Source organism: Nerophis ophidion, linkage group LG13 (assembly GCF_033978795.1).
Source record: "Nerophis ophidion isolate RoL-2023_Sa linkage group LG13, RoL_Noph_v1.0, whole genome shotgun sequence".
NCBI classification, from domain to species: domain Eukaryota; kingdom Metazoa; phylum Chordata; class Actinopteri; order Syngnathiformes; family Syngnathidae; genus Nerophis; species Nerophis ophidion.
In genome coordinates, this window is record NC_084623.1 from 25,287,782 (window position 1) to 25,307,544 (window position 19,763).

General features: G+C 38.3%; 1 protein-coding gene across 1 annotated transcript in view; it reads right to left on the minus strand.

The window, feature by feature from the left end:
* Positions 1-11,135: 11,135 nt before the first annotated feature.
* Positions 11,136-19,763, minus strand: part of clasp1a (cytoplasmic linker associated protein 1a) — a 154,604-nt gene continuing 145,976 nt past the window's right edge. Inside the window, 1 exon segment of the mRNA XM_061918624.1 lies at positions 11,136-13,768. Within this exon segment, the coding sequence (XP_061774608.1) occupies positions 13,682-13,768 (87 nt within the window). The 3' untranslated portion in view covers positions 11,136-13,681.

The following is a 19,763-nucleotide window of genomic DNA, read 5'->3' on the forward strand; positions in this document are numbered from 1 at the left end:
CTATATAAATTGATTGATTTGATTGATTGATTTTTGGAAATGGGGGTTAAATCACCAAAAATGATTCCCGGGTGCGGCACCGCTGCTGCCCACTGCTCCACTCCCCTCCCAGGGGGTGATCGAGGGTAATCAGTCAATTGCAGAGAATAATTTCGCTACACTTAGTATGTGTGTGACAATCATTGGTACTTTAACTTTGATTTAAAAGTACATCAGTTCTTTCTTGCACAAATTACATAACTATCCTCCCGTGTAGCTCAGACCTATTTCCGGTTTTGTCTAGGGCACAAAGCCTTCTGAGTAAGGAAGTATAGAAACATTTGCTTTCTATTTCACTTGTGTCTATATTTTTATTTAATATTTATTTAGCCAGGGCTCCCACCCCCAGAGACATGCACCTGGGGATAGGTTGATTGGCAACACTAAATTGGCCCTAGTGTGTGAATGTGAGTGTGAATGTTGTCTGTCTGTGTTGGCCCTGTGAGGAGGTGGCGAATTGTCCAGGGTGTACCTTTCCACCCAAATGCAGCTGGGATAGGCTCCAGCTACCCCTGAGAACCCGAGAGGGACTAGCGGTAGAAAATAGATGGATTATCCAGGGTAAAACAACTAAAAACATGCAGTGTGTTCATTTGCAATGCTGACCTAACAAAGAGGCAACATTTACATGTTAGAGACTTGTACAGGGTGTACCCCGCCTCCGCCCGATTGTAACTGAGATAGGCACCAGAGCCCCCCACAACCACAAAGGGAATAAGTGGTAGTAAATGGATGGATGGAGTTTGTGGAGGGAAGTTGTGATTAGCACACTGAAGTGAAGTGACTTATATTTATATAGTGCTTTTCTCTAGTGACTCAAAGCGCTTTACATAGTGAAACCCAATATCTAAGTTACATTTAAACCAGTGTGGGTGGCACTGGGAGCAGGTGGGTAAAGTGTCTTGCCCAAGGACACAACGGCAGTGACTAGGATGGCGGAAGCGGGAATCGAACCTGCAACCCTCAAGTTGCTGGCGCAGCCACTCTACCAACCGAGCTATACCGCCCCTGCAGGGAGAAAGATCAGCGACCCCGTCTGGGTGGCTGGAGACAGCGCACCCTCAGACGGGGGTGTGGCATGGGCAGGACGGCGAGACGCAGCTGGCAGGTGGTACGCGCTGATCTAATCAACTGTTGTCTTTAACAGTAAAAGGCCAGCGGAGGAGGAGGCGGCTGCTGTTGGTGAGACTGAAAAGTCGAGCAGAAAAGCGTGATCCTGAGCAAAACTGATTATATTAGAACTACTGTCAAACCCGAAACACTGACGTCCAGCGTGCATCTGTGGGAACTGTGAGTAAGAAGCTTACAATTGGCGCCCAACAAAAACAAAAGCTGCGATGTCGTCACCAAGCCCCATAGAGGCGCTAGGACAGTTGCTGGCAGAAGTGTCTACCGCTAATCACCGGCAGATGGAGGCGATGCAAAGCCAAATTGCGCAACAGAGTCAGATTCTGCAGGCGCTGACGGAGAGGACCGGAGCGGGGACACACACAACAGCGAGGCCGGCTTTGACAGCAGTGGGGATGCACAGGATGGCGGAAACAGAAGATCCAGACAGTTTCCTGGACATGTTCGAGGCCACAGCCAAGTCATGCGGATGGCCGGAAGAAGAGTGGGCGGTGCGGCTGCTGCCGTTGCTGGCGGGAGAGGCGCAGCGAGCGGCGCTCAGCCTGCCACCAGCGTCCCGGGTGAGCTACAGGGACATGAGGAGGGCGGTGTTGGACCGGACAGGAGGAACCAAAGAAGACCATAGACGGAAGTTTCGAAGCATGAAACTAGGACAAGATGAGCGGCCTTTCGTCCTGGGGCAACAATTAAGAGATGCGGCAACCAGATGACTACAACCCGGAAGCACCGAAGAGGTGATCGAACAAATAATATTGGAGCAATTCCTGGAGGCAATCCCGGCATGGACGTCGGCATGGGTCCGCTACCACCGGTCACAAGAGGTAGCAGCGGCGGTAGCCTTGGCGGAGGACCACCTGGCGGTACAGCGGGAGAAGGTTGCAGGAGGAGCGGAGCGGCCAGTACCGGCGCCGCGCAGAATGAGGCCACCACCAGAGGGAGCCCAGCCGTGGCACAGGCCACGGAACATAAATTTGCTTTCTCCTCCGCAGGGACAGACCACTGCAGACACGGCGTCTCCCCCGCAAACAGCGGCTCGAATGCCGGGGCAGGTGTGCTGGAGGTGCGGACGACTAGGTCACCTGCAACGGGAGTGTCCAGCGAGGGAGGTGGAGCAGGTGATCCGGGAGGACGACCCTCCGGCATCCTCCCCTGGTCCGGGAGAGACATACTATGTACCGGTAAGGATACAAGGGAGTATACACCGGGCGATGGTGGATTCGGGCTGTGAACAATCCATGATTCACCAAAACCTGGTTCGACCCGGGGTATTGAGTAAGGTTACACGGGTGCGGGTTAAATGTGTGCATGGGGATATTCACACGTATCCCGTTGTGCCGGTGGAAATTTTTTTCAGGGGTGAAAAACATAATGTTAAGGTGGCTGTAAATTTGCGCCTTGCGCACCCCTTAATCTTAGAAACAAATTGGTCGGTATTTAAGGGATTAATGAAGCAATGTGCAAGGGTGCGTTCGCAGACGGTAGGGAAAGGGGATACCCGCGCTGTTCTCATCGGCGACGTTGCCGAGGGGGAGGGGGATGGGGGGCCGGCGAGGACTTCCCAGGAGGTTTCCCCGGTGACCCGATGGCGCCCCACGGATGATTTTCCATTCGAACAGTCTCGAGATGACACTTTGCGCGAGACCTGGGACCAAGTGATTGCAGTTGATGGGCAGCGGGTTCGCCCGGGAATAACGCGGGACTTCCCTCATTTTGTATTGATTAGGGACAGACTATACAGAGTGAGCCGTGAAACTCAGACAGGGGGGGGAAATTACCAAACAGTACCAAAAAGCCGTCGGGAAATGATTTTCCAGGCGGCTCATTCTAACCCAATGGTCGGACACATGGGCTATGATAAAACACTTAATCGGATAATGGCCCGGTTCTATTGGCCAGGCATTCGGGCAGACGTGCGCCGGTGGTGCGCGGCATGCCCAGAATGTCAACTAGTCAACCCCGCGGCCACCCCTAGAGCACCTTTGAGGCCATTACCACTCATAGAGGTCCCGTTTGAGCAAATTGGCATGGACCTCGTCGGGCCATTTCACCCGAGCACCCAGGGATATCGCTTTGCACTAGTCCTCGTGGATTATGCAACGCGCTAGTACAAGCCTCTTAAAGCACTTCATTACGATTGGTGTCAGAGCGACTGGGCAATAATCATTTAGCGGATGACTTTTTAGACACTGGGCTAGTCCTGGAAGACTTTAGAAGTGGGGATGGTTGAAGATTGGAACGAGAGGTTGAATATGTTAGTGATGTCTTCAGAACATTACTTGCCACGCTATCCATTCCTACTGCTTTGCATGGGTTAACTTTATGGAAGGTGGCCCTCACTTTGTGTCACTGTAACACCTGCAGTTCCACCACAGCAGGTGGGTTTTTGTGTGGGCCAGGTCTCTACTTTGGGGTGGCAAAGAAATGAATGAGGATATCAGAGAGTTCAGCATCTTTGCTGGGCAGCAGGCGTCCGGATGTATAATCCCAGGGTTTCCCGCAGCGCTTTGTTGTTAAGACAGCTGCCTTAACAACAACGAGCCACCGCCTAACTAAAGTCTTAACAAGCTGTTCAGCTTAGTTCTGCCTCTGCATCTGTCAGTGCATCTCTGCAGCACCCAGCATTGTCCCACCCACAGAACAATCTGATTGGTTACACGCAGAGCGTAACAACCAATCAGAGTGCGTATTCAGAGCGCATGTAACAGCCAATCAGCAGTGCGTATTCGGAGTGCATGGAGTCAGTTCTCCTGTGGGGGGTTTAGCAGAAAGGTGTTTAGCAGGTGAGCATAAGGCAGCGGACTCTCCCCAAATTATAATAAACACCTCCCAGTCAACTACGAAGAACATCACTATAAGCACGTTGACGTTCTAGAAACATAAGCGGCAGCTCAGCTCGCTCGCAGCCCTTAAGGTGAAGGCTAATTAGCTCGTAGCGTAACGTTAGCTCATTTTACGGTGTGTGTGTGTTACGGACAGAAAAGCCCTATCTGAGATAAAGACAAGCATTATTGACCTACAGTTAACAACTAAGTTATTTCACTGTACCTTTTCCTGTGTTGATTGAGCTGTGTTGAAGCAGCAAAAAACGACATTATGTTAAATGAAGAGTTTCCTGAAGCTTTCTCTGATAGTTGTATGTGGTGTTCAGGGATGAAAAGTCTCTCCTATGGCAATTGTACTATTTTTTTCAGCTTTAGTTACATTAATCATTAGTAGCATAGCAGCCTCGTTTTGAATGGCAGAGTCCGTGCAATCACATGTTGATAAAGATAGAACATTTACATAATAAAAATCAACTACAGGCTTACAGCATTTGGGAAGCCTGTAGCTCAACTCATTATTTTAAGCATGATGCGTTGAGCATAGAGCTTCACGGTGGAAGAAGGGTTAGTGCGTCTGCCTCACAATACGAAGGTCCTGAGTAGTCCTCGGGATCTTTCTGTGTGGAGTTTGCATGTCCTTCTTGTGAATGCGTGGGTTCTCTCTGGGTACTCCGGCTTCCTCCAACTTCCAAAGACATGCACCTGGGGATAGGTTGATTGGCAACACTAAATTGGCCCTAGTGTGTGAATGTGAGTGTGAATGTTGTCTGTCTATCTGTGTTGGCCCTGCGATGAGGTGGAGACTTGTCCAGAGTGTACCCCGCCTTCCGCCCGATTGTAGCTGAGATAGGCACCAGCGCCCCCCGTGACCCCAAAGGGAATAAGCGGTAGGAAATGGATGGATGGATGGAGTTGAGCATATGTCAGCATGTGGCCCCACTTTTAACTCATTTTTTCGAACACTTTTTGCAAACACTTGCTTACAGTAAGTCATTAATTTGACTTAAGTTATTATCTTGACTTAGTAAGTCATTATTTTGATTTAGTAAATTAGTAAGTCAAAATATTGACTTACTAAGTCATACTACTGACATACTTAGTATCTCAGGTAACTAGGACTGTTTTGTGTTTTGTTTTTACCTTACAGAAAAAATATCGAGATATCTATAGTGTATCGGCGTTCAGCATATGGAGCGGAAAACACAACCAAAAATTGTAGGCTTCCTCACGCGACGAAGCCGGCCTACGTCACCACCGTTTGTAGTCTATTGCCCCCCCAGGCTGTGGTGGCAGCGATGAGATGGAGACGTGGTAAGGTTACACTGTTCCTTACACCCTCTTCACCCTGGAGAGACACCACCTGAACTAACAAATGTTCTGGGGGAAACACTGAATCCGTCAGTATTTTTATGTCCTTCCACATGCTGCGGGGCTTGTTCATTTCAAACTGATCCTCAATTTGGAGCTTGCAGGCCTGTTTTGCATGTCTGATACTTTTCTGAAGCCTCGCTATCGGCCTGTTAGTCACCAGACATGAAAACTGCATTGCAGTGCTCTCACAGTGGTGTTCATCCATGGTTTTTGGTTGGGAAAACTTTAATTGTATTTAGTGACTTTTTAACATTGACCGAACAAAACTTAATGTAATCCAACACTGAGCCAGTATATTCATCCAAGTCTTTGAGTGCAAACTGGTCCCAAACACTGCTATCAGAGCAGTCCGGCAGCGATGAGGTGGCGTCCTCATTCCACATGGCTATTGTTCTAATACAGGGGTCACCAACATGGTGCCCGCAGGCACCAGGTAACCCGTAAGGACCAGATGAGTAACCCGCTGGCCTGTACTAATAATAGATCAAATAGCAGCACTTACCAGTGAGCTGCCTCTATTTTTTACATTTTATTTATTTACTAGCAAGCTGCTCTCGCTTTGCTCGATATTTTTAATTCTAAGAGAGACAAAACTTGAATAGAATTTGAAAATCCAAGAAAATGTTTTAAAGACTTGGTCTTCACTTGTTTTAATGAATTCATTTTTTTTTTTTTTACTTTGCTTCTTATCTTTCAGAAAGACAATTTTAGAGAAAAAATACAACCTTAAAAATGATTTTAGGATTTTTAAACACATATACCTTTTTACCTTTTAATTTCCTTCCTCTTCTTTTCTGACAATTTATATCAATGTTCAAGTACTTTTTTTATTGTAAAGAATAATAAATACATTTTAATTTAATTCTTCATTTTAGCTTATTTTTTTTCGACGAAGAATATTTGTGAAATATTTCTTCAAACTTACTATTATTGAAATAAAAAAAAAATATTCTGGCAAATCTAGAAAATCTGTAGAATCAAATTTAAATCTTTTTTCTAAGTCTTCTGAATTTATTTTTACATTTTTGTTGTGGTAAATCTAGAAGAAATAATGATTTGTCTTTGTTAGAAATATAGCTTGGTCCAATTTGTTATATATTATAACATAGTGCAGAGTGGATTTTCACCTATTTAAAACATGTCATCAAAATTCTAAAATTAATATTAATCAGGAAAAATTACTAATGATGTTCCATATATATTTTTTTTTTTTCAAAAAGATTCGAATTAGCTAGTTTTTGTCTTAATTTTTTTCGGTTGAATTTTGAATTTTAAAGAGTTGAAATTGAAGATAAACTATGTTTCAAAATGTAATTTTCATTATTTTTGTGTTTTCTCTTCTTTTAAATCGTTCAATTAAATGTTTTTTTCATAATTTATTCTCTACAAAAAACCTTCCGTAAAAGGAAAAAAAATGTACGATGGAATAACAGACAAAAAAAACAATTTTTTTAATATATATAGATTTATTTATTAAAGGTAATTTGAGCAAATTGGCTATTTCTGGCAATTTATGTAAGTGTGTATCAAACTGGTAGCCCTTCGCATTTATCAGTACCCAAGAAGTAGCTCTTGGTTTCAAAAAGTTTGGTGACCCCTGCTCTAATGTAAGCTAGGCCACTGAGCAGGTTAGTTATGAATAACCAAACCAAGCTAATAATAATTGGCATTTTTTTAATAATTAGAACAAATTACCTATTTTTTTTCTTGTGTGAATTTCCATCCATCCATTTTCTACCGCTTATTCCCTTTCGGGGTCGCGGGGGGCGCTGGCGCCTATCTCAGCTACAATCGGGCGGAAGGCGGGGTACACCCTGGACAAGTCGCCACCTCATCGCAGGGCCAACACAGATAGACAGACAACATTCACACTCATTTAATCATCCTAAATAATGGTTTGATCCAGACTAGTTTTTTTTATTATGCTGCAAGTCATGTAATATTTCCCAGTCTTTAGCGGCCTCTTGTGGATGAAGGAGGAATAGCACATTATTGATCAATATATGTTTTTATTTTGAACACACGTAACAAAAATATATTAAAGTGCATTAAAAAAAATTGGCATTTCAGCCCACAACGATCATCAAAAAATTAACAAATAAAAAAAGACAGCAAAATCCTGGACGGGCTGATTGTTGCGTCATAGGAATGTAACAATATGAAAATGTCATCATTTTTTTTTTCAAAGTTATTTTTATTGATTTTCACAAAAATATAACAAACAAGCATGAATGTCACTCAGCAATGCTCACAAAGAGCATCAAAAGAGTATCAATTCTGATTTTCCTACCAGGTTAACACGGAAACGTTTGAGTGAGCCAACATGAAAATTATTCTGTATTTTTTTTTTTTTTTAGGGAACTGAGGAAGGGCGTTTCTAATTTGCAAATACCTAAAGTGATGTAATCTGATGATGTTTAATTTTTACAGTTGCAAATACATCCATCCATCCATTTTCTATCGCTTATTCCCTTTTGGGGTTGCGGGGGACGCTGGCGCCTATCTCAGCTACAATCGGGCGGAAGGCGGGGTACACCCTGGACAAGTCGCCACCTCATCGCAGGGCCAACACAGATAGACAGACAACATTCACACTCACATTCACACACTAGGGACCATTTAGCGTTGCCAATCAACCTATCCCCAGGTGCATGTCTTTGGAAGTTGGAGGAAGCCGGAGTACCCGGAGGGAACCCACGCATTCACGGGGAGGACATGCAAACTCCACACAGAAAGATCCCGAGCCTGGATTTGAACCCAGGACTGCAGGACCTTTGTATTGTGAGGCAGTCGCACTAACCCCTCTTCCACCGTGGAGCCCATTGCAAATAAATTGTTCATACAAAACTAAGGTTGTTGAAACTGTTAAAAGTGAAACACCATTGTAAAGCAGGTGATGCCAGGAGGAGACCAGAGAATGCTTCCATCTTTACTCCGGTGATCACGTGACCAGTATGCCACGCAGTTTAGGCATACTTGCCAACCTTGAGACTTCCAATTTCGGGAGATGGGGGTTGGGGGCGTGGTTGGGGGTGGGGCAGAGGCGTGGTTAAGAGGGGAGGAGTATATTTACAGCCAATTCACCAACTCAAGTATTCCATATATATATATATATATATATGAAATACTTGAGTTTCAGTGAATTCTAGCTATATATATTTATTTTATTAAATATATAAATAAAACAAAGAGTTTAATTTAATACGGCACCTATCAAATGTGTGAGCTTCAGGAAACAGAACAGACTCCCTCACTTGCCGTCAGGTGCGCAACACCACGTCAATCGTTGGCCAATCCAAAAGCAACCCCATAACGCTATAGCCAACATTCACCAGAAGATGGCGACAGACAACATAGCTCACTCTATTATAGACGGCGTCGCCATGGCTGTAACTTCCTCGTTCTTCTTCTTCGTCACCTTGTGTGTGCAGTTTTTTTATTAAAATTCGTAGATGTTGTAATGTGATTGGGCAGGCAAGCTGTTTATATAACAGGAAAGTGGACGTAAAAACAGGCTGTCCCCACTCATGTCTGCATGGAGCTGGAGGGGGCGTGGCCTCAAGCTCTGGCTGAATTTGGGGAGATTTTCGGGAGAAAAGTTCTTCCAGGAGGTTTTCGGGAGAGGCGCTGAATTTCGGGAGTCTCCCGGAAAATCCGGGAGTGTTTGCAAGTATGGTTTAGGTCAGCTGTACAATTCAGAGTTAGCCTGTTTTTTCTCATTCCAAAAAGTCCTCATGTAGGCCGAGTTGTTTATTCATCCAAATGTAAAACTATATTGTCAAGTATTCTTTTCCTAATATATACCAGGGATAAAGTTGGGTAGGCATTAAAACTAGGGATGTTCTAATCAGGGTTTTATGCTGTCAACTCCAATACTGATCACCCAAGAGTGAGGTTGGCTGATACAAATACCGATCCCATGTGTTAACTGTACATTCAATGTATTTATTAGGACCAAGAAAATTTGGACACCACACGATTCAATTTGAAATGGATTCTCGATTCAAAATCAATGCTTTTTTCTTTAAATAACATTTGATGCCAGTTCTAGTATTAATTAAATTTCTTCATAAAATGCCCAACTCTAATAAATGTCTATTTTGTTTAAAAAATGCTTCCCAAACATTTCATAAAGTCAAATACAACAAGATAAGTATCCAACACATCTCTCTTGTAAAGTACAGCAGATATAGATTATCTACATCCACAATATGATTTGCCTCAGTGGGCGGACAGAACAGATTGGGAAGAAATAAATAATGAAAAAAAAACAGATTTGATTATTATTATTTTTTTAAATAGATAAAAATCGTTACAAATAAGAATCGCTATTAATCTGACAATCGATTTTTTTTTTTTTAAACCTGTAGTATTGGTGAGTGTTAATGAAATACTGTTTTTTACGAACCATAGGGCGCACCGCTGATGAATGGTCTATTTTCGATCTTTTTTCATATAAAAGGCGCACCGGATTACAGGGCACATTAAAGGAGTCATATTGTAATTTTTTTTTTTTCTAAATTGAAAACACTTCCTTGTGGTATACATAACATGTAATGAAGGTTCTTTGGTCAACATGTTGCATAGATTATGTTTTAGAGACCATCTTCAAGTCGCTTTCTGACAGTCGCTTCCGGATGCGCCGTTTTGTGGGCGCTCTTATTTACATGGGTCACCTTCGACAGCGTCTTCTCCCCGTCATCTTTGTTGTAGCAGTGTAGCGTGCAAGGACAGGAGTGGAAGAAGTGTCTGAAGATGGAGCTAACTGTTTTAATGACATTCAGACTTTACTTCAATCAATAACAGCAAGAGCAGCGTCTCCTCATACAGAAACAACAAATGTGTCTCGTGAAAAACCGTCCGACCGGAACTTTCTAATAACTCTAAAGTTCTTTGGGTGAATAATGTAATCTCACTACACCTGTATGTTTTAGCGCTTTCATGGCGAGTTTACTGATGGATAAAAGGAAGAACCTTACACTACTTTAAATTACAAATGGCAACAGCGAAGGATGAATGTCCCATAACAAGAAGATGGAGAAAAAGAAGAAGCCTATGGACTATGTCGTCATTACGGACTACAAAGGCAGACATGCACCATTGTTCAGGGTTTACGCAGATCCCACATACAGATAAGCAGGCACCAGAAGGTAAGAAAAGTTGCTTTTGCATAATATTGCGAAACAGATAATGTCATACCTTATACACACACCATAATAATACTCATATGTTTAATGCGCCAACAATCCATCAAGCGGTGCGGCTTCATAGCTTACCAAAGTCGTACTAAAACATCTTGATAGACTTTTGAGCGCCGTGTGTACTGTCCTATATTTTCAATTGAAAAACATATAAAATGTGCTGAGATAGGCTTCAGCACGCTCCGTGACCCCAAAAAGGACAAGCGCTAGAAAATGGATGGATATACACATAAAATGTTGGTGTTGTTTACTTGAGTGATATTGCCATCATACCTCTTACGACATATCTCTTATGTATGACTGCCATCTACTGGTCACACTTATCATTACACCATGTACTAAATAAAATTGCTTTGAGGTCATTGAGCAAAACCAGAATTATTCCGTACATAAGGCGAGTTTTGAGGGGGAAAAAAAGGATTTTAAGTGCGCCTTATACTCCGGAAAATACGGAAATACTGAAATTCTGAGTCCAAACATATTTCTTGTGTTTCTATGTGTTGTGATAATAATGTAAATGGATGTTTTATTGTGCAGAAGAACGAGCATCAACATGTAAGAAAAAAGCAGAGAAAAATCTTCAGTCTGTTTATTACTGAAACATTTTATTTCCATTGTTGCAAGTCCAGCAGTGATGTCATCATCATGCACATGTTAGCATGACTCATCAAATAAATAAAAATATTGAAATCTCAGAAATATGAAAAGATATCCAAAGAGCTGGCATGTACATTAAGAAGGCGTCCATGTTGCATGTGATCCAACATGCGATGGAAGAAAGTAAGAAAACATTCATTGATTAGAAAATCAAAAATCTTTCAACTAAAAGTTCTTCTTTTGATGAAGATTGTTGCTCAAAGGCACCAAAGTAACCATTATATTGAATAATGCTGACTTCAACGTTTTACACTTTTTCATATCTTTTGACATCGTAATGACTTACTTATGGAGAAAAACATGTCTTTTTATGAAACCAAAACATTTTCTAACAAACAAAAAGTTTTGCTTGCCTTGTATTGTTTAGCGGGCGGCCCAGCAAAAATAAAAAAAATAAAAATAAAAAAGACTTGCAACTAAAAATAAAATAGGTCGTAACCAAAAAAATATTTGTAACCAACATTTTGGGTTTGGAAATATTTTGTTTTAATTTCAAATATAGTTTTTGTTTGCAAATATTTTTGGGGTTGTATAAAAAGACACATTCATCTCCATAAATCAGTTGTGTCCAAACTTTTTCCACCAACAGCCACATACTGCAAAGTCATAGCATGGGACCATTTTCAAAAAAACTAAAATGTCTGCTAAAAAAAATGTTGTGTCAGGTTTGTGTTATAAGTGACAAAGCGTAATAATACTTATTAATAACATTATTGAAACTATTATCAAACATTCTGCTTTTTTGCATTAAATTATGTTTTTTTTGTTAAATTTATTTTCGACAATATGTGCGGGCCAACAAAACTTGAGCTGTCAGACACACTTTGGACACTCCTGCTTTAAGTTAAGCGTGTCCAAAATCTGGTACAAAAGCCGTACCAAATTTACCAGTGTGTAATTTGCAGGGGGATGGGCCAATTTTAAGTGCCAAAATAGAACTGTGGTGTTAACAGCAGACCAGGCTAAAGTGATTTTTTTTTTCATTTAAGATGGAAAAAAAATAAACAAAACAGTCTGCATTAGAATGTAATCAAGAACTCAATAAAAAGGAAAATATTCACACGTTATGAAAAAAAGTGGTTTGCTATGTAAAAAAAAAAAAAAAATGGGTATGCATGTATAATCTAAATAATACATTTTCTAAATTTTTTCTAAGTTATTAGCTTTTGTGATATTTATAAAATCTGGCAATACATTAATTTATTAAATCTTTATAATTGTTTATAAACTCAAATCAAAAAACTTTTTGATTTGAGGTTATTCAAAATTATAAATACATTTGCCCCCCCCTCCCCCCAAATATATATAATATATTGGCTTATTTAATATTTTTGTAACAAGGAAACATAAACATGTATTAAAATCACATATAGGGATTTTTACCTATTTATTTAGACAAAATGTTTTGGGTTCTATTTTTATTAATGTACCTAGTGAAAAGACAATATCAGATTTAAGATCATAATATACAATTATAAAGGCCTTTTTTATACTGTATGGATTTGGAGAATATTCATTCATTAAAGTTTCAGATGGGTTAAATAAATAGGAAGGCATTTTATTTTGTATGCACCTACAAAATATTTAAATTAAATATATTAGATGTGAGATCAAATACAGTTAAAGGCATTTAAATAAATAAAAAAATCAAAAAAAAATCTCATGAGCTAGGAATCATTTAAATTTTTCAAAATAAAAATAACTTACAAAATAAATTTACCCCGCTCCCCCACACACACGAACATTGAGAATTAAATAAATACATTTTAGATGAAGGAAATAGTAAATAAAAATATATTTAGAAGGTTAGGTATATTTAACTGCTTCACTTACATTGGATTAGGTTTTTTTGTATTTTATCAAAATGGACGCCATCCAGGTTTTAGTAATTTTTTTATTGGCTGTAAAAAGTTTGGACAGTTTCATCTTAAATTGATGCTGAATTAAAAAAAAAAAAATTCAAGAGTTTTCCTTTTTTTTTTTGTCCACAAAAATGGGAATATTTTACGCCAAATAAAAGGTAGAAATGATTGACATCAGCAAGCCACACGTTGCCAAGCAGAATCCTACAGGTGTATTTACAAAGTACGACTTAATTATTGGTGGTACACACAGGAGAATACTGCGTTTGCATCGTCACAACTAATTCACAGTTTTTAGTAAGCTAATACTTTGTACATGCCAGTCAACAAAGTGTGTGTGCGTTTGTGTGTGTGTGTGTGTGTGTGTATGTGTGCTTGCACGCGTGTATACTTGTGGTCTCGCCCAACTCTTAAGAAGAAAAAAAAGCTCAAAAGAAGAATACAATAGTGTTTTGTTTCTTAATTAACTTAAAATTACTTCAAATAAACTACAAGAGTGATGCTTTTTTGTACATATATTTTCTAATGAAGTAATTGATTTGTACATTTGGTTGAAGAGGTATGAACGTGTTCTACCTATTGTTGAAGATGAGCAAAGTTGTTAACTGTGGGAGGAGACATCAGAAGAACTGCTGCTGTTGCTGTTTGTCGTCTGAGCTCTCTTGATGTACAAATTTAATAATTTCATCTGCAAACAAACAACAATTTCATATTTTCTACTACATCATTTCAATTCATTTCTTCTTGCCTTTGTAATGATTCATATTTTCTATCTGACAAGGGAGATAAGTATTTGATCCCCTAATCAAACTCAAACATGGTGAGTCATGAAAATACCTGTACCTTTAAGAAAGTACTCCTACTATACACTCATTATGTGTATAAAGTACACATTCAAATATCAATACCAGTGGTTCACAAATGTTTTTTATAAAAACCTCAGAAAACACTTGGCTCTCTAAGTAACAACATTAAAACACAGTAGCGTAATAGGCCTAAGTATTTATTTTAAAAAAGGCAGAGGTTTTATTTAATAAGTATATTTTATATTTCTTCCCACTGTGACATTCACATGGTTTGAACACTGTGTTTGAATATAAATTGAATGATTAATTGGCATCCCACTAAATGGAGCCTGCGTACTACTAGTGGTACACATACCACAGTTTGAGAATCACTGATCCAAACCATCATGGACTAGGCCAAATATCTGACCTCAGGGATATGATTGTAGACCTGCACAAGACTGGAATGGAGTAGGTTTACTTTATCTTAACAAGATTGACAGTCAACACCTCAATGATTCACACAAGACCACAATGTGATGTGGTCACATGACAACAAAATACATCATACAAGAAACTGCAACTACTACTACAATACATGACTACAATAACTGATACTGCATTAAACTCCTTGTAGACTACTGCAAGAACTACAACAACAATACTCCTAAAAGAACTGCAATAAATTAGGACACTACTATATGTACAATTACAATAAACTATAAATAGACTACTAAAAGTACTAAAGTACAAAAATGCTAGTACTACTACTACAAATACTATAACCTAAAAAAAAACTAAGAAACTATAACACTAGTACATGTACCGAAACTACAAGTACACTACTAAAAGTAATAACTACAAGGAACTAGTAAACTGCTACAATCAGTACAACAACAAGAAACTGAAAGTACACTACTACAAGTAATACAAATACACAAACTAAATCTACAAGGAACTACCAGTACATTACAAGTCCTACAAATAAAATTACTAAAACTACAACAAACAACATCTACAATGAACTATGAGTAAACTACTACAAGTACTACAACTACTGAAACTATAAGAAACTGCAAGTACACTACTACAAGTAATAAAACTACAAGAAACTAGAAGTGTACTACTACAACTAGAAGTACTACAACAAGAAACAAAGTATTACAAGTAAATTACAACAATACACTACAAGTACAGTACACGACTACAAGTAATACAATTATAATAAACTTAATCTTCAAGAAGCTAGAAGTAAACTAGTACAAGTACTACAACAAGAAACCAAGTATTACAAGTAAATTACTACAATACACTACAAGAACTGTACACTACTACTACAACTACACTATTAGAAGTACTGAAACTACAAGAAACTAAAAGTACACTAATATTACTCCATTAAGTATCAAGTCATTTTTTGTATTGGGATCAAATACTTACTTCAATTAAATACTAATGAATGTAAAGTATTATCTTTCATTTTATAAAAATGTGTATATTCTGTCAGTTACAGTAAATCTAGGATAAAATGTTTCATAGAATCACCAATTGATTATTTTAAGAACAAAGTAAGACATATATGTTTTTCAGTTCGATACAAGAAGTGAAGAACATAGAAGTACAAGAAATTGACCTGTGTAAAGTTGGCCCCCATTATCATTGCAAATATTAAAATAACACTGCAATTTGTTTGTGAAGGTTAGCCGCCTAAATGTTTCGTTTTTGCTGCTAAGGTTTTAAGTTATTTTAAATACATTTTCTGACTAGTAATGTCATCCAGCACCCCAAAGTTGTCCCCAATTTTTTTGCTGAAAAAATATATGTCTAACTATTATAGTTTTAATGTTATTAACATTTATTATTCATAGGTAGCCCCCCAACTTGCCCAATCTCCCCCAACTTGTCCCAATTGTTTGGGCGGAAAAAAATATCTTTCTGACTATTATAGTTTTAATGTTACTACAGTTAATGTTGTATCGTTATTCACCTCCACTGTGATGTGCGGATGGATGTTGACCTACAATATCCATCAATACCTCTAATACCAAAGCAAACTTTAGGCTGGAAAATGTATTCTCAAGTCAATATATGCATACTTTGATAAATCAGTAATTTGAGGTCATGTATTTTATTTAACACAATAGGTGCCTGTGAGAAAAAACAATTTTGGTCAAAATGTTTTTACTCACAAGTGATACTCTTTGTGGAACAGTCTACCTAGTCTACATGGTGCGCATGCGTCGATCTAGACGGTCGCTGCTGCAGTTCGCTCCGTCCTTGTTTCTTGTCTTTGTTCGTTTTGTACTGTTTTATATTTTTACATTTACTCTACATTTACTTTCTATCTAGTCATGCCCTTCTAAACATGTTTGTCCGTCCTACTGACGGTGGGGACGCTAAAAAGATTATAATGCATATGTTCCTTCTTGACTGCACTTAAATATAGAATATATGTAGAATATATTTCTATTATTCATATATTATATATATATATAATATATTATATATGTTATGTTATTTATTATTATCATTGTTTAATTGTGAGCGAACTGTGGTGCTGAATTTCCCCCAGGGATCAATAAAGTACATTCTATTCTATTCTACCTACCACAGTAAGGGAATCCTCCAGCTTTACTACATTCAAAAGTCAATTAAAGGCCTGGTTCAAAAGTAAACAGATGTGTGATCACACAATATCCATAACGATAAAAGGCAATTTAATCAATGTCATAATATGAGCACTTAAACATAATTTACACATCGGTAGTTTTACATTTGACATTTTATTCAGGCTTTGTGCAATTCACTATGGCACTTTATTCGGGCAATGTGCCATATATAATGCACTTTATTTGGGCTGTATTGCAACACAGTATATCATGGCACTTTATTCGGACTACCGTATTTCCTTGAATTGCCGCCGGGGCGCTAATTAATTTAAAACCTCTTCTTACTCCGGCGCTTACCAAAGGCATGCGGTAAAGGTAAGCATGCTCTAATCATTTTAAAACCTGTTCTCACTCCGTCACTTACCAAAGGCATGCAGTAAACATTTGAGTGTGATGTAAGTATACCATCATGAAAAGCACATCTAATAAAAAAAACGTTATTATGGTCTTATCTTTACTTATAAATGAAGTCCATGCCAGATCCTTCTGATCAAAAGCATCAATAACTTGTTTATAGAAGTCTTCCTTATCTTTCTTCAGTTTTAAAAGTATCTCTGTCTCGATGGAGATCTTCCTTTATTACCTCCAGCTTCGATTGAAAGTCCAGTTTAAAAAAAACTGATAATAGACCTCTGCTATCAGTTAGCTCCGCTCCTCACGTGCGGGCGACGACATAATTAACCTCGAACAACTCCCCCTCCCGTTCTGCTCCGCGGGTGATGTCTTTATCCCACCGCTGCCACCATGAAGTGTTATTGTATAAATAATACACTGGGTATTTAGGACTGGAACATGCTTTATTTTAGCCCGGTTGTTTACATAGCCAGCATAGGAGTAGTGGTGGTACGTCCTAAAAGGTCCGTCGTGCACCCACCGCGTTATATCCGTTCCCAGTACTTGTTGTCACTTCTTCTGCAGCTGAGTAGTTGCAAGAAGGATCACTAGCGCCCTCTACCACCAGGAGGCGGGAGTCATTTAATGACTCATATTTGACACACGCAGCTACGGTATATTAATAAAATATCGAAGCTTACTGTTCTTTTTAGCATACCGGTATTCAATAGCTTGGACCCTAAATCCTACTGAATAGCTCTTAATCTTCTTGCCTTTATGCCATTTCAAATTACTGGTATTGAAATCAGCCTCCTCCATTTTGAAAATTATGACAGGGGAAGTGTCACTCGTGACGTCACGAGTTTGACCCGGCGGTAAAACTAAGCATGCACTAATTATTTTGGCAGGCGCATACTATATACCCCGCGCCAATTCAAGGAAATACAGTATGTACAATGCAATCCATATACATTACTTCTTTTTATTTTATTGTTTTGTTATTTTTAAAGTAATTACCTGGGGTTTTTTTTGGGTGGGGTGGTGGGGCTTGGGGGTTAACTTCCTCCTTTAAATTACCGGAATGTTACTGAGTCTGTGGTGATGATCCGGACTTTTCTCTGTTTTGTGTGAATATTATTTCTGGGGACTACAGGCACAAATTACCTTTTGGCTAAAACCTGACATATTTACATAATTCATTAATATGTGCTGTCCCTATTTTAAATAAAGAATTACATTTGCATAATAAAATAATTGAGATGATATGCGGTTGGTGGAATTACCTTTTCCTCCGACTGGATATGTGTGTAATGTGTAAACAATCTCTTCGTCAGTCTGTAGGGTAAGGATGTCATGGTATGAACATTTTTTATCATGGATATAGTGACAAAAATTATCATGGTTATTATGATTATCGCGGTAATTTTAAATGTGCTCAAAACTTTCAATAATTGCTGTAATCTTTTGACCAATTTTTATTTAAAAAACACAACACATTCAAAATGTACATTTGTACCTCAAGTAGAAAGTTGAATGTGTATACGGTAGCAACACAAGCATTATAAACAAAGTAATATGGCAGAAAAAAATAAAAATAAAATAAGTAAATAATGTGAAATTTAATAAGATGGTACCTTATGGACATGAGACATAACTGCACTTTTTGTCCATATAGATAAAAATAGTGTTCATATATGAGGTCTATTCTTGCACATAGGATTGCACGATTACAGGCAAAATAACGATAATAACATATATATATATATAGATGTATATATATATATATATATATATATATATATATATATAATAATAACATCTATATATATATATATATATATATATATATATATATATATATATATATATATATATATATATATATATAATAATAATATATATATATATATATATATATATATATTGAAATCACAATTATTAACTATATTTGGTAAAACAGTGTTGGGGTGTGAACGCGATGCCATCACGTAATTTGTAATATCTTACCATGAATTGATTAACGTGGACCCCGGCTTAAACAAGTTGAAAAACTTATTCGGGTGTTACCATTTAGTGGTCAATTGTACGGAATATGTACTGAGCTGTGCAATCTACTAATAAAAGTATCAATCAATCAATCAAAATCTAAAAAAAAATGTTCTAGATAAACGTTATCTATATATTGAAAGCCAAATATTTGTGTTTTTGATCATTAAAAGTTTTAGTGTGCCAACTTTTTTATTACATGCTGCCTTAATCTCTATTTTGACATTTTCATTGAGAGAGGTATTTTTTAAGTTATACACACATTTACATGTACTAATGTGTGTACATGTACATGCTATATCGTAGCGAGTTTTAGCAGAAATTTGTCGTATAAGTATTAATTATACACCATAAACAGTAACAAAATGCAATGCCACATGAATAGTTATAAAAGTAATTACTTTGTGGAATGAAAAAAACACAAGTAATGTAAAAAAAGATGGTGTCTACTTTTGGATATCAATATAAAACACAAAGCAGCTTGGCTAATGAAGATAAAGACAAATAAACAAGCTTTGTTTTTCTCCAACAACTATGTACATGTGCAACAGTTTGGCCAACAAAAATAAACAGGAGTGAATCAAGACACAATCTTTGTGCCTCACTCACAACTCAGCGCGTGTTCTATTCAATGAAAGGACAAACTATTTTAGCGAGTATTGACGTTATTGGAAAACTGAAAAATTTAGCAGTTAAACAAACTAAGGACTTTATTTATGAACATGTTGTGGCAATGTTTTCGATACATCACCTGCTGCATGGTAACTCTCAGTTACAGCAGCTGACGGAAGCACGCTAGTTGCACGTTCAAAATCAAACCGCAACATCAAATATTTTTCTCCTTCAACAA